General features: G+C 43.6%; 8 protein-coding genes across 8 annotated transcripts; 4 read left to right on the top strand and 4 right to left on the bottom strand.

Moving 5' to 3' along the window:
• Window positions 1-1,291: 1,291 nt before the first annotated feature.
• Window positions 1,292-4,357, top strand: Bfra_006842 (putative ribosomal protein s10p s20e protein; the record flags this gene model as incomplete). The annotated part of the gene is made up of 10 exons (XM_037337213.1): window positions 1,292-1,307; window positions 1,384-1,478; window positions 1,537-1,628; window positions 1,680-1,718; window positions 1,769-2,220; window positions 2,273-2,434; window positions 2,849-3,199; window positions 3,320-3,584; window positions 3,682-3,800; window positions 3,894-4,357. The coding sequence occupies 10 exons, from the start codon at window positions 1,292-1,294 to the stop codon at window positions 4,355-4,357; spliced, it is 2,055 nt and encodes a 684-aa protein (XP_037198579.1).
• A 1,598-nt stretch (window positions 4,358-5,955) lies between these two features.
• On the bottom strand, window positions 5,956-7,663 carry Bfra_006841 (putative seryl-trna synthetase protein; the record flags this gene model as incomplete). Its single annotated transcript, XM_037337212.1, has 6 exons — window positions 5,956-6,153; window positions 6,205-6,573; window positions 6,625-6,715; window positions 6,768-7,186; window positions 7,246-7,478; window positions 7,531-7,663. The coding sequence occupies 6 exons, from the start codon at window positions 7,661-7,663 to the stop codon at window positions 5,956-5,958; spliced, it is 1,443 nt and encodes a 480-aa protein (XP_037198578.1).
• Window positions 7,664-8,202: 539 nt separating this feature from the next.
• Bfra_006840 (putative rheb small monomeric gtpase protein) lies at window positions 8,203-8,982 on the bottom strand (the record flags this gene model as incomplete). Its single annotated transcript, XM_037337211.1, has 4 exons — window positions 8,203-8,442; window positions 8,507-8,635; window positions 8,726-8,865; window positions 8,928-8,982. 4 exons carry the CDS (start codon window positions 8,980-8,982, stop codon window positions 8,203-8,205), a joined length of 564 nt encoding a protein of 187 aa, XP_037198577.1.
• Window positions 8,983-10,028: 1,046 nt separating this feature from the next.
• On the bottom strand, window positions 10,029-12,961 carry Bfra_006839 (putative rheb small monomeric gtpase protein; the record flags this gene model as incomplete). Its single annotated transcript, XM_037337210.1, has 2 exons — window positions 10,029-10,310; window positions 10,358-12,961. 2 exons carry the CDS (start codon window positions 12,959-12,961, stop codon window positions 10,029-10,031), a joined length of 2,886 nt encoding a protein of 961 aa, XP_037198576.1.
• Window positions 12,962-14,064: 1,103 nt separating this feature from the next.
• Bfra_006838 (putative uracil phosphoribosyltransferase protein) lies at window positions 14,065-15,049 on the top strand (the record flags this gene model as incomplete). The annotated part of the gene is made up of 4 exons (XM_037337209.1): window positions 14,065-14,219; window positions 14,277-14,841; window positions 14,901-14,917; window positions 14,965-15,049. The coding sequence occupies 4 exons, from the start codon at window positions 14,065-14,067 to the stop codon at window positions 15,014-15,016; spliced, it is 789 nt and encodes a 262-aa protein (XP_037198575.1). The 3' UTR covers window positions 15,017-15,049.
• A 215-nt stretch (window positions 15,050-15,264) lies between these two features.
• On the bottom strand, window positions 15,265-15,817 carry Bfra_006837 (putative zinc finger protein; the record flags this gene model as incomplete). Its single annotated transcript, XM_037337208.1, has 3 exons — window positions 15,265-15,503; window positions 15,571-15,709; window positions 15,776-15,817. Coding segments are annotated over 3 exons (420 nt in total), but the record flags the coding sequence as incomplete, so codon positions are not given.
• Window positions 15,818-17,120: 1,303 nt separating this feature from the next.
• Bfra_006836 (putative gtp cyclohydrolase ii protein) lies at window positions 17,121-20,001 on the top strand (the record flags this gene model as incomplete). The annotated part of the gene is made up of 18 exons (XM_037337207.1): window positions 17,121-17,467; window positions 17,527-17,645; window positions 17,699-17,707; window positions 17,766-17,835; window positions 17,888-18,027; window positions 18,081-18,101; window positions 18,170-18,192; window positions 18,248-18,355; window positions 18,403-18,442; window positions 18,495-18,593; window positions 18,644-18,726; window positions 18,797-18,905; window positions 19,141-19,187; window positions 19,409-19,575; window positions 19,627-19,656; window positions 19,707-19,792; window positions 19,856-19,925; window positions 19,989-20,001. The coding sequence occupies 18 exons, from the start codon at window positions 17,121-17,123 to the stop codon at window positions 19,999-20,001; spliced, it is 1,581 nt and encodes a 526-aa protein (XP_037198573.1).
• Window positions 20,002-20,994: 993 nt separating this feature from the next.
• On the top strand, window positions 20,995-21,539 carry Bfra_006835 (putative heterogeneous nuclear ribonucleoprotein g protein; the record flags this gene model as incomplete). The annotated part of the gene is made up of 2 exons (XM_037337206.1): window positions 20,995-21,337; window positions 21,451-21,539. 2 exons carry the CDS (start codon window positions 20,995-20,997, stop codon window positions 21,537-21,539), a joined length of 432 nt encoding a protein of 143 aa, XP_037198572.1.
• Between the last annotated feature and the right edge of the window lie 559 nt (window positions 21,540-22,098).

Here is a 22,098-nt window from a genome sequence, read left to right as displayed (position 1 = left end):
ACTAACTTTTAGTCATTGTAGCATATATTTGGCTGTGAAAGTGTACGCAATAAAGTCTATATATTACTCACATTCCGCGTAACGACTGACACAGTCTCAGCTCTAGCTAGACGCTGTGGTGAGGCTTAATAAGCTCTGTACATGAAGGGAGCTCGACTCACATATATTTGCCGAACTAGGAAGATACACATATGGAATCAGCGTTAAGATGAAATCTGATATCGGGCTCTTCTTATTCACAGTGGAGTGGGTAAACGTTCAAGGGGCAGATCGTCGAACGACAGCCCAAGCCCAGAAATTTCAATGACGTGAACGGACACCCTCAATATACTTTTAAGATTAGCTCCTCCCGGATGTCCATCATCCACCTACTTCAGATATCTGGAAACGAGGCGTGTTTATCGACGCCAACATCCTTACAATTTCAAACAAGAAATTCGAGAAATGTTGCAGTTCAATGAATCAGATATTGACAGAGATTTCCTGGAGGAAGAAAGAGGCACGTTAGTAGTAAATGAAAGATAACTAAGGAAAGCGTTGTGGGGTAATCCATAATCGAGGAATCTCTGTCAAGTCTTTGCTTAATGCTCTACACCAGCCGGTGCAATGCTAAAAATATCGTTCAGAGATTTATGAAGAAGCGTGTCAATCACCTTGTGCACTAGCAGTGAGGTGTCACCGTCAGCATCATGTCTGAAGAATTTCTTTCGATCCTTCCAACACCAGAGCAGTTGATGTAGGTTTCGTAAACACACTGATACTTTACTTGTCCAACTACTTGGACGCCATATTCTCACCGTCTAATCTGATCTATAAAGCTTACATAGAATATATAATCAAACTGAAAATGTATTAAGGGATGCCCATTTGCCACTTAGCTTAGGCGTCGATTAGAAGGTATGATGCAGACTCTCGAAATAAACGTAACTCGAGGGTCAAAATTCCCCAGACAGTTTACTTGTAAGAAGCGCCTATAACCCACTGAATTACTTATTTTCTGTTGCCTCTCGGCCATCCGAACTCTCAAGGTCAAATGAGTTGAGCGGTGATTTCACCTGTTAACGTTGTAATTTCATGGTGCTGGCCCCCGGTGAGCTTGGAATTTGCTCCCGGTGAGCTCAATTGACAGGAGTAATTTTGGGTGTTGGCAAGCTTGATTAGAAGATGCCTATAACTTTCCTCTAAATCAATTACTATTGGTAGTATCTAGACATGTATATGATTGCAAGACCTATTGTATTCCATTCTTCAGATGAGAACAATGCCCTGAAAATAGTGAATGAACATGAAGATGGTTGAACCTGAAAGTGCCTCTCGGATAAACATCGGCTTTAGATATCCGAACCTCAAATTATTCGATATCATAGAACTCTACCCAAAAAGTACAATTTAACATTTCTCATAACTTTGAGCCAGGCATGGCTACTCCAATTTTCACGCGCATACCATGGCGCACAGTCAGTAGGCTGGGAGCATCGGTATGTCAATGAAACACTTTACTGCGCAAGGAAGGAACACAATTGACAATATTCGCAGGCAAAACCAGTCTTCTCGAATGCCTTCAAAACACCACAATGTGCGGTTGCACCATTCACATCACAGTCTGTTAGATATGCATCGAATAAACCGTACGCACTTTCAATTCAACTATTGGAGCTTGAAGACTAACGATCTTCCAGTGATGCACCAGAACCTGCTTCTGCAGGAACAGCCTCGATGTATTTACCTCGATATTCTCATAGATTGGCACTATCTAACCAGTCGACAGAACTCCATCCACAGCAGAGCCTGCCGCCGAGGAACCCTCCGACGAAGATATCTTCAATGTCCGTTACCCCCGTAACGTTCAAGCAATCTACCTCAAGCCCCTCCGCCGCGAAGCCAAATATGGAGTCCCCTCATGCGATCTCCAACTCCGATCTTACAGTATTCGTAACCTAGAGTTCTTTTCCGACTTCGCTCTCCGCGCTGCATATTATCTCAAATTACCTGCATATGGACCTGTGCCGCTGCCTAGAATGATAGAGAGATGGACTGTACCGAGATCGCATTTCGTTCATAAGAAGAGTCAAGAGAATTTTGAGAGAAAAACGTTAAGGAGGTTGATTCAGATCAAGGATGGACACCCAGAGACCGTGAGCCTGTGGTTGGCCTTTTTAAGGAAACATGCGTACTATGGGATAGGAATGAAGGCGAATGTTTGGGAGTATAATAAGATTGGTGAGTTCCTTCTTGCTTTGGGTGGGGATGTTACTAATATATGCGTGAATAGGCGTGGGTAAAGCTATGGATGCTAGTATGGAGGAGATGAAGGAAGTTATGGAGCCACAGTGGGAGTTGTTTGGTAGAGGACAGAGTACTAAGACTGCGGATAAGGTTATGGAGATTTTGAATAGGGAGAGCTTCAAGGCGGCTGCGGGAGGTAGCGCCCCTGGTATGAGGGTCGAGCCATGAAGTGGGCTTGCTCGAAAGTCATGAAAACATCCAACAAGGATTTGACGAATGAAAAATAGATATCAAAAGGGAATACAAATGGCCACACATGAATTGTGGAGGTTGGGTCAGGTCTTGATGTATGATATGTATATGTAGAAGTAAATGAATCAAGACACTAGCACCAATGGGTTTTATCGAGGAAATGTCATTCCGCATCAGAATTCACCACTAATATGAAAGTTTATTCGTTCCAAAATTGCATATTGAAATCGAGATTAGTCACGTGCCCTATAAAATCAAATTTCACGGCAGATCATCCCATTCGCATCTCGCGTGCAGCTACCCCTCCTTTTTCAATCGCCTCCCAAAGCCCCCCAAGCCCACCATGCTTAAACGCTACCCACCCCGGCAGGCGCTTCAGAATGTGAAGTCACGGATTCTGCAAGTCGCCGCCCCCCTAAATCATGTGTCCAAACGACACCAAAGCACCCAGCAATCCTCCCCGTCCAAAGTAATATTTTCCGGTATTCAGCCCACTGGAATACCCCATCTCGGAAACTATCTTGGGGCACTACAAAATTGGGTGCGGCTACAGGATACAGCGGAATCGAGTACGAAGTTGTTTTACTCGATTGTGGATTATCATGCGATTACGATACCGCAGAAAAGAGAAGAGCTGAAGCGGTGGAAGAAGGAGGGTTTGGCAACGCTCTTGGCAATTGGATTGGATCCGGAGAGGAGTACGGTGTTTTATCAGAGTTCTGTAGGTGCTGTGTTGTTTCTATTCGGTATTGTGGGAGCGACAACGTGGTGAGAGGTCAGGGTGTAACCGGGGATTTGGTTTGATTGGTAGTGAATGAAGCTGATTTTTGCATGTCTGAAGGTTGCAGCGCACACGGAATTGATGTGGATATTGAGCTGCACGGCTTCGATGGGATATCTGTCTCGTATGACACAATGGAAGGTTTGTCTCTGTCTCCCTGCCGCAGATTTTTACATACTTCACTTGGCCCTTTCACTGATACGCAACAGAGTAAATTATCTCTCGAAGATGACGCTTCACCATTAGATGGTGGCAATAAATCTAAGCTCAAGTTGGGCTTGTTTTCGTATCCAGTCCTGCAAGCTGCGGATATTTTGGTTCATAGGTATGCACCACAGGAGGCATCTACTCATTCCATCACATTTTCTTCGACATTTGTGTCATTTAGCCTGGAAATCGAAGCTGATAATATACAATGGAAGAGCAACCCACGTTCCCGTTGGCGAAGATCAAACCCAGCATCTGGAATTCGCCCGTGAATGCGCTACAAATTTCAACCATGCATACGGGCCCCATCTCATTGCACCTCAGACCCTCCTTTGTAAGTGTCTATTTCTATTCTTCATACCATCACTCTTCATATAATTTCTTCCTTCAGAAATCAGTTTTCTTTCTATTACTAACACATCTCCAGCCCCAACAAAACGCATAATGTCTCTCCAATCCCCCACCCAAAAAATGTCCAAATCGCACCTCGCCCCTATCTCCCGCATCGTCCTGACTGACTCACCCGACACCATTACCAAAAAGATCTCGTCCGCTCTGACTGACTCCCAAAACGCGGTTTCTTATTCACCTTCTGAGCGCCCTGGCGTTTCTAATCTTCTCACACTATGGTCATCATTCGATACCCAAAATCCAAAACGAACACCTGCGCAAATAGCCAAAGAATGCAAGGCAAAGAAGTTTACTTTGGGAGACTTGAAGCGGGAGACTGCCAATTCGGTGAACACAGGATTGGAGCCAATCAGAAAGAATTATGAGAGACTGTTGGGGGATGAAGGGTATGTAGAGGATGTAGCGAGGAAGGGAGGTATTAAGGCGAGGGAAAATGCAGAGAAGACTATGGTTGAAGTTAGAGAGGCGGTGGGATTCTAGATGGGTTTGAAGTGAGTGAGCGTAAATGTTTGTATTGAAAAGGGAAAGATGCAAAAGTTATTCATGTGTAAGGACGAGACTCTCTTGGCATGAAAAAAAAGAGAAGATAGAATCACCTCTCTGTATTATATTAACATAACGAACAATACACCAGCTATACATCACAAACTTCACTTGACATTTGCAGTCCTCTATCCCTTCCTCGATCGACTCTCACAAATTCCTCTCTCCGTGCGTGCTTCAGGCTTTCCCGACTTCAATTGACCTCACCTTCACTCGCCTCCACTCACTCCCACAACTCCCCTCGTCAACTTCAGACGACATTACCCAAAAAATACATTCACTCTCACTGCAAACAAGAAACTACCCACCAACAAAACAGCAAAACAAAACAAAATAGCAAAAAACCGGTCTAGGGGGAAAAACCCCTCTCTGAGGAGGGATTTTTATTTCGCAGCTATGCCCTTCGATATGGGGATAGTACAGTCGCTGCTCAAACACCAACACCCACCCTTTCGGGTGGTTAAAGCGCAGTGGTCGACCAACTGCGCCAGGGCGACGCGATGTGGTGTTTGATGACCGAAAGTTAGTAGCGGTTTTTGGATATATATATCTATAGTGCATGTATTTGGGATATGTTCATGTAGGTGAGTACTTGTACGCGAGATTGGTGGGTAGGTATATTGGATGTTATGTTCTTAAGGAATGTATCTTCTTGTGGAGGATGTTGAACCTTTGTTTTCGGTGTCTTGTCTTTGATGTTGCACATCCATTGCATTTATCTGGGATTTCTAACCATGTGTTTGAATATGTATTCCAATTCAAGATAGATACGCGCAGTGTTACCATGATCCAGGTCTCGCGCTCATTGTTCCTCCACCCACTATCCCAGAACATCTCACAAAGCACCAACTCTTCACCTGATTCCATTTCCATGATGAAAGAGACGTCATACCGAACATCAAAGCAACAGCGCCATGAAACCATCTCACAGATGCTATTGTCTAGATCATACTCGACCTACTAACCTTTACTTCTTGTCCTCCTCCATCTGATGTACATGGTTCAATCTGAAGCGGTAGACGGCTCCGATCCGCAACATTGCAACGCTTTCTATCAACAGGCGCAGGAATCCACAGTACGCCTCAGGACTCGTTGAGACACTATCAAGCAATTCCTCGAGTGCTAAGAAAGCCTACATTCTGAGAATATTTTAAAAGACTAGTAACCAGCAACCAGCAGGTGGTGAATGTATTTGAGAGCTCGTCCTTCATCAGAAGCTATAACGAATTCCACGTGAGAATATCTCCCAAGTCTTATGATTTCAGTTCTTGCAGTCTTCCGTCGGGATTGGTCTCATAGATATCATCATATCGCACTGCACAACAGTTCATACCCAAATTGGAAGCAATGAGATCTCTGATTTTATATTTGATATCTATCACCTGCTCCCCATTCATAAGATGCATCTTCTAATCAACGCTCTCAGATCGTATAACTTTTATGTTTATTGGAATTGCCCGTCCGGCTTTTCATTAATCCTCAGCGCTGGCATCTAATGTCTTTATTTCATCCGCTCGTTCAAAGCTAAACTCTATTTAGACTGTCATATCCTTCAACTTCTCCGCCGCCTCAGCTGGAGTAGCACCAACGGGTGCGACCTTTGGTTTTGGTGCTTTCTCAACCTTACCCTTTGCTTTTTGGGATGTAGTATCTTTGGGCAATTCCTTGGAGAAAGGAATGAATTCAGGGGCGCCAGGGAGATATTTGCGGAGCGGTTCTGGAACATTGAACCCCTAATCATAGTCAGAAAATAGGACCAAAAAAACATTATTCTTTCTACTTACTTCTTCAGTTTGGAAGTTCTCCAAAAGACAGCACAACGCACGCTCAGTTGCACACAAAGTAGAGTTGAGTGCATGGACGTAGTTCTTACGAATTCCAGTTTGTGTCTTGGGCCCATATCTGATCTCAAGAGCTCTGGATTGGTAATCTGTGCAATTTGAGCAAGAGACAAGCTCCTTGTATTCTCCTTGGAAAGGGAACCAAGCCTCGAGATCATATTTCTTGGCAGCTGCGTTATTGAGAGCACCCGAGACGATTGCGACAACTCTGTATGGAACACCTAAGGATTGGTAGAACTCCTCTGAGAAGCTGATCATACGGTCAAACTCCTCCCATGACTTTTCTGGGTCGCTGAGAACGAATTGCTCGATCTAAAATGGTTAGAAAAAGCGGATTGAACTCATGCTACAAAGAATATTTACCTTCTCAAATTGATGAACTCTGAAAATTCCCCATGCGTCCCTACCGTGAGAACCAGCCTCTCGTCTATAACATGAAGAGAAACCAGCATATCTTTGAGCTTAAGTCAGTTCAATATCTTTTCGCCCAGATTTTCCTTACGTACCTAATAGGCATATCCTTGGCAGTCAACCACTCATCAGCATGGAAAGCTGAAATTGGCTGTTCAGAGGTAGCAATAAGATATTTATCGTTTTGAGCATCTCCATCAACAACCTTGTAAAGTTCCTCGTCGAATTGCTCCAACTGTGCGGTCTTCGCCATGTATTCCTTCAACATAAATTGAGGGGTCTGTAATGGTGTATATCCCTTGCTATCCAAGAACTCCAAGCCATAATTGATCAAAGCCTGATTCAAGAAGACACCCCACTTCTTCAAGAAATAACCTCTGTGTCCTACAACCTTAACACCGCGCTCTGGATCATAACCATCCAATCTTGTCAGAACCTCATGATGCGAAAGAACGTCCTTCTTCTCAACAGTGACACCTTGGGGGGCCCATTTACGCAGCTCTTCGTTGTGATCCTAGTACCCATTAGCCACACCGGACCTGAAGAACCTCGTATGCTGCCATATAAAAATACCTCGTCGTTGTTCACAGGTACAGATTCGTGAACAAGGTTACCAATTGTGCCAATCTTCTTGTTTAGAAGTACTTCTTTCTCTGCTGCAGCGTCATCCCAAGTCTTCTTCTCCTTCGTTAAATCGGCTTTCTTTTGTAATAATTCGGTAGCATCCTCCTTGGCCTTCTTTTTTGCGCCAATCTCTTTTTGAGTTTCGTTGATCTTGCTGTTGACCTGTGTAGCTGCGTACTGGGCTGCGATAGTTTGTGAGTATTTATATACTTGGGCTTGTGTTTACTGGCTTACTTTTGCGGTGATCCTCATACATAGCAATCACTTCATCAACAACCTCTTCGGGAGCATATCTGCGGCGCTGAGAGTCCTTGATCTTTTGTGGGTTTCCACCCCTCTCAGTAATGAAATCGTTAACGTCAAGCATTTTGAAAATAGTTTAGCACACTCGAATATGTATGCGACGAGGAATCCTGTGTGTTTGGGCCGGTCAACTTTTTGAGTCACTAGTAAATTGTTCAAAGTACGATTGGTGGGGTCGCGATTGCAAGGCTCCGCTAAGATAACATTCTGGCTGATTGTGCTCAGCACGTGATATGTGTTTTTGTCATTCACTACCCCTTTTCGCACTACCACTCCGGCGGGCCTTGTCGCCTGGCATTGCTTTGCATGTTGAATCTGTGTTTAATACCGGCTAATCATGGTGTTGTACAGATCTCTTCAATGCAATCTATACAAGACTAACGTGTTGGGACAGACAGTTAATACCGTTTAACGTATACCATTAAGTCGATCGTAAACTACCTCCTTGTAATATCAACGTTAACTGAAGACATAGCAAGACATATGCCTCTGTGACTAAATATCTAGAAAGATGCCTCTCCTAACTCCAAACTCCCATACTAAGTTAACCACATTCAGACATGAGACATCATATTCCAACGTATACTCCAATCCCTTTGTCCCTCACATGAGAATACATTTGGAATCTCCTGAAGGCTCATTGGGGTTTTCACCTTTCTCAATTTGCTCAATCATGAGTTCGAATCCCTTGGTAACATTCTCGTTATAACGTGCACTTGCTTCTGTGAAAGCACACTTGATTTTCTCAGCCAATGCCTTGCCTTGTTCAGCAGTGACCTGACGCTGCTCTGGTCGGAGATCACTCTTGTTACCAACAATTGTGATTGGAACCCATTCAGTACCCTATAAAGTGTTAGGATCTTGATCTTTGAAGGAAGTTAGAGTAGAATTGTAATTTCTATCATACCAAGTGATTCAAGATCTTATCCTTAATGACTTCTACCATTTCAAAGGATTGCATGGAAGCAACAGAATAGACAAGCACATAGCCATGAATACCAATGAAATGCTTTGAATTTAAGATACTGTATTCATCCTACAATGTGAATTCTATTAGTCGTTTTTGCAACTACGTAATGACATGTGATTTTGAATCAAATAGTACACAAGTAGATGGATATCTTACCTGACCAGCTGTGTCAACGATCTCAGTGGCGAATTCTTGCCCTTTGTACTTGATGACCTTGCTGAAAGTATTTTCAATAGTCGGATAATAACTTTCTACGAAGTGACCATCGACAAATTGTACAGTAAGTGAAGATTTGCCTGTAGAAGAGAAGGGTTACTTTGATGTGTTGTATTTTACATCACGCATTATAATGACATACCGACAGATCGACTGCCTACAATAGCAATCTTGCGTTGTTTAGGTGGTGCAGGCATAATGAAGAAGATATGATAATTTCGAATAAAATAATAGGAAAAGAAGGTTCTTGTAATTGAACACAAGGAGAGCGAGATATGGAAGAGCTTTTGATGTTTTTGTTTTGTTGGTTCTTGTCTGATGAAACAGGACAAGGCTGAGGAGGTTATAATTAAGTTGAAAGTAGACCGACCAGTTTATTAGTGCTTCAATGGGTTTTAAGTCCAAGGTTCTTACAGCGCCTGAGCGCTAATATTTAGGCTGAGCGGACCCAGATTAAGCTCGGCTCGGAAGACGACACCACCCCAAGTCGATAGATCAAAAGACTGGAAAGAGTATGAGAGGAGCACCGAGTAAAAGTTTAATAGAACGATTAAATTTATATGAATCCAGACTTGTGTTATGTTTCAATCAGAAACTGAATCTGGGTCGAAAATATAAGAGGCTTCTTTCTTGAATAGTATAAGGCCGTTCCAAGAATTGGAAGTTTGGGCAGAATGTCATTTCCTGGTGTGGATTTGATCATCAACTACAGTGCTTGACATTCAATGGTACTTGCTGTCATGTCATTCCAGACCGGAGCCCATCGCCCGAGTTCGACCTCATCACACGTCAAACACGTTCAAACACATAGTAGGTGAGCCGAATGGATTACTCGTTCTGAATCTGCCACGACAACACGTAGAATCAGATGAGCCGACTGCTAGATGACAAAATATCTTCATGTCTTTAAATCTATAATAAATGTGGTAATAGTAATGTGTTGTTTGGGTAGCCAGAGATTAATCGTGAAAAACCAGCTATACCCTATGTATATTCTCGATTAAAGGAACCCCAATGTCATAATTTCCTGAAACTTCCCCCTTTCTCCTTTCCCGCCCATTTCGAATCAACTGCACCTAGGGTATATTGCAATTATTCTTTCCGATTTAAACGCCAAAAATATATTATCATGTATCAAGACATCTGTATCATATCCATTGTAACCCATTATACTCGTGACAATCGTCACCCCATCAAACGCCTTTCTCGACCGGCCTCCCTAAAGACCTTTTTATATTCGGCTTTAAGCCCCTTTGATCGTCAATAATTTTTGGACGAGATCTTCGAGTTGCTTCGTCACAGTAACGTGAGGACTGTGTCCATCTTCATTGGGAGCAATCTCATCGTCAGCCGCTTTATGATAAACGATAAATTCATTAATAGATGTAATGAGGGGCCGAAGTGTTTTTGTTGTCTGTCGCATCCGAATCCGTTTCTCGATGGCCGGCAATAAACAAAAGTGTCCCAACAATACCGACAAGTATCCAAACGGAACGTTTTTGTGTGATTCGTGCTGAGAGTCCACCTATCAAAGTTAGTATACCGGAATGAGAACTCTACGCAAGAACTCACCTCAAAGGTTTTCTCTCTGTTATCTACAAAAAGGCGGATCAATTCATCCAGAGGGTCCCTGCCCGTCCCAGCAAAATCATTGATATTTTGAAGCGCTTTTGTGCTCCACAAGGCAAAATTGATCATCGCTCCAATGAGAAGGATCAAATTATCCACAGCCACGACGATTTCCTCTTCCGCCCATAAGCTTGACATGCTTTTGAATTTGGCAACGATGATGCGAAGAATGGTGAACATGAGATCCGAGTCCACAATTGCATCGCAAGCTTTCGGGTTGTGATTGGTGACATTCACTGTCAATTTCAATGCCAAAATTTGTTGCTCGCCAAAGCTCTCAAGTGGCCGATTCAAAGCGGTATTGAGGGTATTGCCTATGATAGGCAGCAATTGATGAATCCAAATGGTCTCATCTTGGGCGATTCTCGATACAAGAGAGTGAGATTCAAGAGTGGAGAGTGTCAAATAAAAGTTGACTGCTTCTATTCCGTGGGGGAAATCCCACGCGGCATCCGAGTTTGACAATTTTAAAATCTCAAACAAACTGGTATTCAGCTCTTCAGAAATTATGTCACTAGCGTCTCCAGCTTCTCTACATTGCCTGACCATAAGCTCAAGGCATTTTAGGGCCAAGGTTCGAGGGGAGAGTTCACATGGGCTAAGATCCTTCCATACTGGAATTGCAAGCAGAGAATCATGATATGCTGCCATTGATTTCTGTGCCATCTTGGACATATTTGTCTTACGCTCCTTTATCACACTGACAAAGCTTTTCTCAACCGATATGAGACGGCCGAGTAGCTTTGCAATACCTTGTTGTTGAAGTTGCGATACCACGAGAGGCGCGCTTCCCTCTGCCAAAATAGGCGTGATGAGCGATGTCATCAAAAATCCCGATACGATATCAGTTTCTTGACCTATGTCGATAAATAGTCGCTGTTCAGCACCATGGGCACGGAATTGCCGAACAAATGCTTTGTCCTTCATTTTCAATCCAAGGTCTAAAAGACCGGAGCGTCGCATAGACGACAACTTTATGGAAGGCCTCCCAATACGATCGAGCAAATCTTCTACTTCATCCGCAAAGCGACTATTCGCACCCGCTTGCCTTAGTTCATGAATCGTGCGAATAGCGGTACTTGCGGCTTCATCTTCTTGCTGCTCTTCCTCGCGAAAGCTTGATAATGGCTTTAGGCTGGGTATAGAGCCTCGGCGACGCTGTGAGCTTTGTGGAGTTTCTAGAGGCATGTCAAAAGCCAATTGCTCCATCATGTCTTCTTCAACAAGCATAGAACGCTGTCGACTATACGTAAACTTGGGCCCTGCGATTGGGGGTCCTTGACTAGCTTGTGCAGGTGCAGTAAAAGTAGGGACTTCTGGGGCAAGACTCTGGGCTCTTGAATTGTTCAAATGTTGGAAGTGATCCTCAAGCTGAGAATTATCATGCTCGTTCCCAGATTCATCATCATCATCGTCTTCATCGTTCAAATTTTCGCGAGGTGTCTGCTCGACTAATGAGTCGATTAGTCGTTTGCGAGGAGTTAGGTTAGCCGGTTTTGCAAAAGCCGCAGTTTTAGATAACTTTCTAATAATTGGGTACACTCTCTTCGGCGTACTCACGACTAAAGAGAGCTCATCTGCACTACTCATCGTGGTTTCTTGAGTTTCGTTGTCGAGGGCATCCCATAGCTTCGTAGCCTTGGGAGAGATGTGACGCCCAGGACTTGTAGCTAACCGTAAGCTCGCAGCACTGCCGGTAGAGGCAGAGGATCTTGGTCGTTGCTGCGCCTGCGTTTTATTACTCTGCTTCTGTAGACCTCGATGTACTGCTGGTTTGGTCAGGATAGACTCCATAACAGGCTTAGCATGAACGACCTGTCGTTTTGGTAAAGTGTCTATACTTGGTTTGGCTTGCCTAATTTTAGGATGTGGTGGCACCTTGGGCAAAGTTGTTGCAAGTTTAGAAGGCTCCCGTCGCGGCTGTTCAGCTGGTGATAACTTTCTCTTCTTACGCTCGGGCATTTCCACCGACTTAACATTCGCGGATTCTGTTGTTATGGAGTGCTTCGCGTTTCCAATGGCCGATTGCTTTTGCGTAACATTTGGTAGTAATTTGGAGAGATTCTTCCTCGCCGCGGGGGGCTCATCATCCTCGCTCAGTGGCACATCATATATGGTAGAAGTTTGCGAAGGCTTCTGTTTTAGTTTGGGAGCGTTCTTCCGCCTCGTAGCTTCATCCTCTTTATTGCCCAGAGGTACGTCGCACATCGCAGATTTCCCTTTAAGTTTCGGTGCAGATTTGGTAACGTTCTTGCGCATTAAAAGAGGTTCCTCTTCATCGCTGAGGGGCACATCGTATAAGTCGACAGTAGACTGTATTTTTAGAGCAGAAGCTGTGCTAGGTGAAGGCTTGTAGACATCGCGAGGTCTTTCATGATTCGATGCACTGGGCTCATTGTTTGTAATGAGACCTGTCTTTGTTAAATCGGAAGGTGTTGTGCGATGGACCAGTTTTGTATAGCTATGACCTGCAAGATGTTTCCTTGCTGGCTTTCCATATGTAGTTATTGTTTTCCGAGGCCTCGCCATATTTTCATAGGCCGCCATGCTGCGCGGGGGAAATGGGTAACTCGGGAAATGCAAAGGTGAATCTGCACATCGAGTGTTGGAAATGCCACTGTCGCAAATCAATTATTCAACAAGATGTCATTTATATATGACCTTGAGTGGTACGGCCTTGAAGATATTCAACTGCCGAAAGTGCCTTTGTGAGAAAGTGGTGGTTGCTACAACCGTTGACGGAAACGTTTGTAGATTTGAATTGATCAATTATGAATGGAATGTTCAAAGCAATGATTACCAGAGCACTCGAGGAAAGAGCACTAAGATTACCTAAGGATGCTACCGGGAAAACGTTATTCCGACCCCACCCAAACGAAAGTGAATGTTATTGGAAGAAAACTAACAGTCATTGTTCTCCAGCTCAGACTGTCTTCACGAATTGAAATCCTAAACATGCTTATTAGTAAATATACCTGAGGATAGAGGGCTGTTTTCTTGAGGAAAATATCGGATTCTGTTCTAATGTTTACGATTTTCCTATAGCCATTGATTGACAACCTTGTGAACCTTGTGTACTGTTACCTGCCTAGCAGTACTAGGTAATTCTCCGCAAATTGACAACCTTATATTGATTGGAGTTTAACGTCAACTACTGATTTCTTTCCTGCCAACAACAAAAGTTTTTCTCTTCACCAGGTAATAAGCAATATTAGTTCTTGACCCATTCCAGTTGTGAAGCAGTCTAGAATATCTATTTGTATCTACTTTGAAAACAGTTTGTCATAGAATTGGAATAGCACCTACTCTTCAGAGCCTGCCAAGACAGTTCCTGTTCTTATCGGCTATCAGTTTATCTACCCATCCGCACACTGCATTTCGCTTTGTACCGGCCCCACGAGAAATCATACGGAGGGCTCCGCAGAGTTGTGAACTAGATTCTTGCAGCTCTGTGTTGTAGCATTTCGAGCAATAACCAGCAGGATTTCCTTGAGGTGAGTGAATGAACAAGCTTCTTTAGCTACTACCTTTATAAAGCTACAAAATTATCACTAAATTGACCACTCACTAAAATAGCGAGAAGAAGCTCATCATCAATCTCGACTGTGTGCTCCATTGAAGCTCTACCCCTCAGGAAAATTGACAGCAAAATGTCTTCCGAATCTGTAGAAGGTGTTAAATCACCCGCACAAAGTGTCGGTCCTGATTATCGCCCCGAGAAACCTGTTGCAACCGTTTCAACTCCAGTCTCCTTCGAGAATGTTCACACATTACCTCAAACCCCGCAGCTTATTGCTCTTCTCACGTACGTCATTGAACTATTGCACGTACCCATACCACATGCTTACCTCGAGTGATATAGCATGATCCGAGACAAGAACACGCAGCGAGCCGATTTCATATTTTACTCGAACCGAATCATTCGTTTACTGGTTGAGGAAGGTCTCAATCATCTACCAGTGGTAGAGCACACGATCACTACCCCAGTTGGTCGAACATATGCAGGAGTCCAATTTCAAGGAAAAATATGTGGTGTGTCCATCATGAGAGCTGGTGAAGCTATGGAGCAGGGACTACGGGATTGCTGTCGTTCCGTGCGAATTGGCAAAATATTGATACAAAGAGACGAGGAAACTTCGTTGCCTAAGCTCTTCTATGACAAACTTCCAGAAGATATTGCACAACGTTGGGTGTTGCTTCTTGATCCAATGTTCGCCACAGGTAAGCCACCCCCCAAAGACTCGAATGGTGCTATTCTGATGCTTGAATTAGGGGGATCCGCATCAATGGCAGTAGACGTTTTGATCTCTCGAGGAGTTCCAGCAGAAAGAATTCTGTTCTTGAACTTGATAGCAAGCCCAGAGGGCATCGAGTCCTTCGCTAAGAAGTACCAGAAGGTTAGAGTGGTAACGGCATTTATTGATCAGGTGGGTTTTCACTTATTGCATTCTTCTCGATGTGCACAACTCAGCTAACATGATGATAGGGTCTCGACGAAAAGAAGTATGATTCTCACCGGATAGTACTGAATTTTGCTAATGTCCATCTAGTTATATTGTCCCTGGTCTTGGTGATTTTGGCGATAGATTCTATACCATGTAGAAGGTCTGGGTTTCAATGTCTCCTTAATATCTTAGCTATCTACCAAAAGAAGAAGAAAAAAATAACAATATCCGTTGGTGTATCCAATCAATCTGTCACTTGTACCAATATGTTTTGCAACCAAAGAGGTGATGATTTCAATCCGTTTATCAATCGCAGGGCAAAACCATGTGAAGAGCTTCGCCAACCGTGAGCCTCCCAAACTCCAAACAGTAAAATTATCACAACCCAAGCCAAAAATCCCAAGCTCAATAATCCTCATCGTCCGCAACTATTCCATCGCCACCGTAACCGCCCATCCCGTCCTCGTCCCCCATTATGTCGTCATCATTGTCATCGTCATCCGCATCGCCCTTTCCAGCAGCGCCAGATGAACGTCGAGCAGGCGCGCGTTCGGGGGCAAGATCTCCTCCATCATCTCCTTCTTTTGCGACTGCATCGCAAGCATCAACCCAATCGGCATATACGTCCACGGAAGCCGACAGATCTGTATGCGGGTCAAAATTAGGTTTGCATGATCCTCTACCAGACTTCCTTTGTTGCAGAAAACTTACAGTTGATGGCGCATTGGAATTTTTGGTCGCATACTTTGCAGGACAAGTGACCAACACCAGCTTTCTTATCAATCTTCACGATGACCGAGTTTTCGTGATTACAAAACAGGCAGGGGAAAGTTGTACTAAGAACTTCTTTCTTTGCAAGTTGTCAGTATATGTCGCAACTCAGAGAGAATCGGGAAAGTTGCGAAAAATGCTGTACCTTTTTAGGACCCTGGACCTTCTTGGCTGCCTTACGTTTACCCTAACGCATGGATTAGAAGCTTGTAACGCGAGAGGTTGAAGATTGATATTTACTTACCATTATGCTCTTTGAAGTTCTTTAAATTTGGCTAGGAGTAATGATAAGGTATGTTTAAGAAAATGCAGTGGGACTCAAGCGCGGCTCGGAAGATGTAAAGACGCGACTGCTAGCCTGTGCTGCTAGTTTCTAAGCGTCACAAAGCTTTGGGAGCTCGGGGGATCTTTTTAGGGTCAGGCTGATTGCTGGGTTTGTTCTTATAATTTGATACCTTATTTGTATGGGCATGGGCTTATCGATAGCGATATCACTCCCTTGAAAGAAAATTTGAGAAAATTTAGGAAGCTGCCGATGATGTAGGTACTGGTAGGTATGGTGAGTGGGTGGATATGGCTTACTTGTATTAACAAAGATGGGTTTTTGATTTAATAGGGGTTTGGATTTGATACAGATTTCATCAGGATTATAAATTCTGACTCAAAGTTGAGGAATCAATAGGTATATATCAACAGCACGAGGGCTCAATTGAATCAATGCTATATACCCGTGGACATGCTAGCTAGAATGACTGAATCAACCACTACGGCAGATATCTCTTTGAGACTTTAATAAGCACGGGCTTTCTTGGTAAATTGTGAATGGTAAATTGTGAATGGTAAATTGTGAATGGTAAATTGTGAATGATAAATTGTAAATCATAAATTGTAAATACTAAATTGTAAATCGTCAGTTGTAAATCATAAATCATAACTCGTAAATCGTAAATTCATAGTGCAAGTCCCTTCCTTCTTTATACTCCATAGTGGGGCTGATAGACCTACCTGGGTATCGTGCTATCTTAGGTACAGCCAGCCCAATTCTGACAGTGGACAACAGCTTTATAAAGGAAGTGAATGATAGCAAAGCAATCATTATTACCACAGATACCAGCCAAATATGACCAACTAGCATACAACTTTCATCAATCTGTTCCCACTTTCTCTCAATCTATCCATCGATCCGTCTATCTATCTCCTTCCTCGTATCATCAATGAGAAAGAGGAAAGTCACTTTACCATTTTTGTTATTCACATAATACGTGTTCTTGTGCCTTCCTTTGGAGAGCTATCTAACTAACTGCCTACTACCTACCTACCTAGTAGCTATCTGACAAGCAAACAATACCAACCCGCCGAATCCCATTTACCCCTCATCTTCCATTTATAAGATCTGCTTGCTCCTCTTTGCAAATTAACTGAAATCATTTACTTTCCTCTCAAACCTGTTCCTTTTTGAAATCCATCACATCCCAAAGCTGCCTTCAAAGATGTCTTCCCCGCCTCCTGATCAGACCGCTTTAATGCAGGAGATCCTGAATTCCATCAAAAATCTACAACTCAACCAGGTCCAGCTGTCATCCAACGTCGATGCTATTACTGGTCGTGTCAATGTCTTAGCTGGCATGAAGGAAGTTCGAGATGTTGCTTCTACTGATTCAGCAACTACCTCCAAACCTTCCGAGCCCGATGCAAGCAATGATGAAAGTGCATCCAAGGATGAGAATGAAGCGGAGGTGCCCAAGTCTCCAACAATCTCGGCGGCGAAGCCCGATGAAGCACCCATTCCTTCTTATACCCAAAAAGCAAGCACCGGTACTTCTCGAATCATTCTCACGTGAGTTTCTTTGAATGCACGTAGGGAATGGAAACATTTATACTAAATTATGATATAAGTACATACCCTGGACAATCCGGTATCAATCCACTTCCTATGGAATGGGGTCATAGCGACCCGCAAATCAGAGGACCGGTAGTTGTTTCTAGAGCTACAGAAACAGCCCGAAGACGTAACGGTAAGTTTGTTCGCCATTTCACAGATTGTTCGTATACTAACTGTTTGTCTTAGCAATTGGAGGTATGTTTTGGTTGCCTGCTAATAACTCGTGATGTAATCTGATATTAGACATTCATAGCTCACGGTGGATCCTATTCGATATACTATGCTTTGGCCGTTGCTAGCAAGGAAATCAAGGCAGACCATAAGTAGGCTTCAAACAATCTGTATCTTATATGTAAACAAATTAACAGATTCAAGGCCAGATTTCACAAACACAGAACCTGCCGCCAATATTGGACCCTTCCCTCAATGGGCCGACAAGAAAAAGATAGTATCGATGGATCCTTTGGGCCATCTCGCTCCATGGCTCTTCAAGGACACAATTGAGAAGGAGAATGGTAAGTAGCCCCCAAATGAGGGCATAAAGTAGCTTTGGGCTGACAAAACTCAGTTGATATTAGACCTACTATTGGTATGTACTTTGACAGCCTTCTGAAAGGTCGACATCGTATTAGACAGCAGAACTAATTATATTGATAGCAATCACCCGAGCTCATATGAAGGTAATTTGCAACGTTAAACAGCAAGGTGGCAATACAAATCTAATGAAATTTATAGCTACCAGAATTAGAAGCTAGCGTGCGTGAAGGTCGGCTCAAGCCGGATGGCAAGATTTGCTTGAATGAAGCTGGTGAACTTGCAGTCACAAAATTTGCCGTGGAACCAGTATGTTAATTATCTGCTTGAAAGATATACGTCTAATAATATTATAGGTTTGGTATTTACCTGGGGTGGCTGAGCGATTTGGCATTTGTTCGTATTTCTATCACAATTTCGGGAGTCGTTCTGCTTACCCATAGTCTAGCCGAAGGGGTTCTGAGGAGAGCATTGTTCGAGCACACTGGTGGATCATACCCCGAATTGATTACCAGAGGAGATATCAAGCTCTTCATGCCACCAATTGGTATGGAATAGTAGTCTCGGTCTATCGTGGAGATATCTAATTATCCATAGGTGGTTTGACTGTCTACTGCTTTGGAGACCCCGCGAAGATGTCAGATGAGAATGCTCGCCTAGCTTTACGAATTCATGACGAGGTAAGAATCAAATGCCGCAAATTTGAGGTATTACGATTAGGAGATCTTTCATGCTAATTTCTTGTGATAGTGTAACGGAAGTGACGTGTTCGGATCTGATATTTGTACATGCCGTCCTTACCTGATCTATGGTATCGAAGAGGCTGTCAAGGAGGCGCAAAAGGGTGGTAGTGGGGTAAGTACAATCGGTTCCATTTCACAACCCTGACATTCAACTCTGTTTGCATATTTCGTAGTTTATGTTCAATGGCACATGGGCAACAATTTGGATCCCCAATTACGTTCGCTTTTTCATGCAATTTTTGTTCCTTGCTTCCTTTCAAAAGTTTACCGGCAATTACTGACTCTTGTGTTTCTAGTCGGTGAGTTATGTATTTGACAGTGCTTCAACACCATGACTAACTGCTTCCCGAGTGATTTACTTCAGAAAAGAAGGTAGAGCTCTTGGAGAGGTTACAAAGGTATTTGATTATTTCCGCGGCTGATAGGTTGTCTGCACTGCATTTACCCTTCTGTTGTGGAGCTCATCGAGGCTTATCGATTTGTTCCAATACCCACTTCACCACACCATCTCCCCACTTCCTAATCATTTTCCGATGACATCCGCATTTTATCCCCTCAGATCTTCATGATTTATCACTTCTCTGGATCTTTGAGACAGCCATCTAACTCGGTCATGTAGTACCTCGTTTATAACGCTAGAAAGCGTGGACTTGATCGAGCTTCGGAATATTTCAAACGCACGGAAAATATTGCCGGTGTAAAGGATATGCGTTTCCAGGCATTGATGCCCGACATTCTTCATTGGTTGGGAATAAAGAAAATTGACAGAATGCTAAGTATGAGCAAGTAAGTTGCTTGAATCCACTACATAAGACGCAGGAGTAACCATATTTACAGCATGAAACACGATGCCATAGTCGGTCAAGGGTAAGAACCAAGCACGCGACGTTGGTTTCCATTACTAAACAAACGTCTAGAATCCCCATCCATGAGAGAGTTGAGCTTCCTGAATCATGGATCCCAGCGGATTCGAGGGTCGAGATTGATGCAAAGATTACAGCAGGTCAGTCTTGCACGCATCATTTACCATCCATAAATTGTAATAGGGCTGAACAATTGCTACTAGGATACTTTACTACTGGTCACAGAATGACAGAGGAGGAACTTGCTGCTGTCAAGGGACGCAGTTGGGATGAGTATGTACCCCTTCAAGAAATTTTGCAGTAGTGAGACTTTATGAAACTGACCCAGAAATACAGTATTGATCATTGATCACGCGCGGAGAGAAACAGTCATGACTCGGGCCGCACAATATGTACCTGCATGCAGTATGAATGCCTAACATACCAAACGTAGTCTAGTACATAGAACAACGATTTTATTTTACCTTACCAATGTTTTAACTTTTGGCTTGTCAGATCTCGGTTGAGCATGGTGACTTGTTTGACAAAACATACGACATTACGACATTACCGTATTCTAACCACAGGAAGTAGGTACAGTAGTGGCTTCACGACTATCGTATGCAGTCAAACCACCCAATATATATATCAATTCTCCCAAGTTCCAAGATTCTTGAGAATTGGGGGGGAACGCCATATTATCGTAAAGTTTGAGTCGTATCCAGACATTTATTGGGGGCAACCAGTAAGGCGGGCCCGAGTGAGGGGTCAACATTGATAGTGTATTTTGGATGGTAAGCTTGCCCACCTTTTTCCATGCACGTTTGATGCATGTGTACAACACCATAACCATTAACAACCCACCACATCATTATTGTTGGCGTGGACGCAATGATTGCGGCAATTAGCTCACCGTCTGACATGTGGCCAGACCGACCCTTTTCTTTTTTATCGGCTTTCTGGTAAGGATGTCCTAAATCGGCCTGAGTTGTTTATCTACGTAGTGTTTTGCATTTGCTTGACAGGCCTGCCATGCTTTTTGTGTGTGTTATTTAATATAGACAAGTGCATCGCCCGACTTGCTTTACTCCTCTTTCTTTCCTTCTAGAAAACCTTCCCCGGAATTAATATACTCTTGATCACTCACTTCTTTACAAAGAATTAATATCGTCAAAAGCTTCAAATCTATCATCAATTTCACCCAATCTCATCAATCGGTCTGCTCCGGATTATCATTCGACCCAAGTGGAGAAAACGAAAGGTTATAAATTATCACAGGACGATCATTCCTTCGCCTCAACCGCACATCAAACGTGACTCGACCAATCACAATTCCCCTCTTTCCGCTCCGTAGAAATTCACCATGTCCACCAAAACTCAATCTCGCGGATCCTCACCCAGCATGTCTGCTCGACCCAAACTCATGAGAGCACATGCCACAGCGCCTTCCCTCGTCACCGGCAATGCCTCGCGTAAGGATCTCGCTACGCTCCATGCTTCCACCAAAGCGGCGTCGATTCTCACGCGGGTGGCTAGCTACTCGGCTCAGCAGGATCACATGAATGGAGGGGCTTCGAGGAGAGACAGCGGGAGTGCGTACTCGACGCCTGGAAATCGCAGTCCTCGGAGTCCGGAGAGTGGCAGTGGATTGGCGAGGAGCTGTAAGCAGGAATTGGGGATGAAGGGGTGCTCGGGTGGTTTTCAGTGTTAGTATTTTCTATTCCTCCTTTTTTTTTTGCCTTCTTTTTCTCTGCATGTCCTTTTCTGGGTTGCGGGCTTGAGGTTCCCTAAGAAGACAAATGGCTGATTAAAGTGATAGCAGCGGGCTACTTTAGCTTTCCCTCGTTTGAAGATTTTCAAGGATACCAAGAACCAAATGAGAGGATGGAACGAAAGAGCGTCTCATGAGACACTCTTCACAAATCATTTGTTTGGATAATCGGGATGGAGAAAAGAGACGGAGAAAGAGATGGAGAAAAAAGAAGGTACATAAGTGGGATGAGATGATCGTCCTTCATCATCATCATAGTAATAGGTTCTTGGGCTGGTTCTTGGGACGGACAGGTTTCGATATTCGGATATTCTTTGATACCTTTTTCCGTGCAGCACACGGATGGAATGGACACATGGACGGACGGACGGGATAAGTGTTCAGGGCGTCCGGAACACGGGACCGGTGGTAATTCTTTAGTAAAAAGTATGGGGCGGGTCGATTCGGTTTGATTCGATCACGAATCTGAGGATCTCTCTCGGCGGATCTGGATTGAGCTTATAAGTTCTTATCTCGGATTTCTGGCGGATGAGAGATTGCTGTCGATCGGAATGGTATGGTATGCTATGGCATACCATTGAGGAATGAATGGGATGTTATCCCCCTGGGGTAAACAGTGCTCCGTATATATGGGTTAATGTTTGAATCGGTGTACATTGGGAATCTGTATTTATGGCTGGCATTCCTTCCTTACAC

Source organism: Botrytis fragariae (genome assembly GCF_013461495.1).
Source record: "Botrytis fragariae strain BVB16 chromosome Unknown tig00000000, whole genome shotgun sequence".
NCBI classification, from domain to species: Eukaryota; Fungi; Ascomycota; class Leotiomycetes; order Helotiales; family Sclerotiniaceae; genus Botrytis; species Botrytis fragariae.
This window is presented reverse-complemented; position numbering and strand designations above follow the sequence as displayed.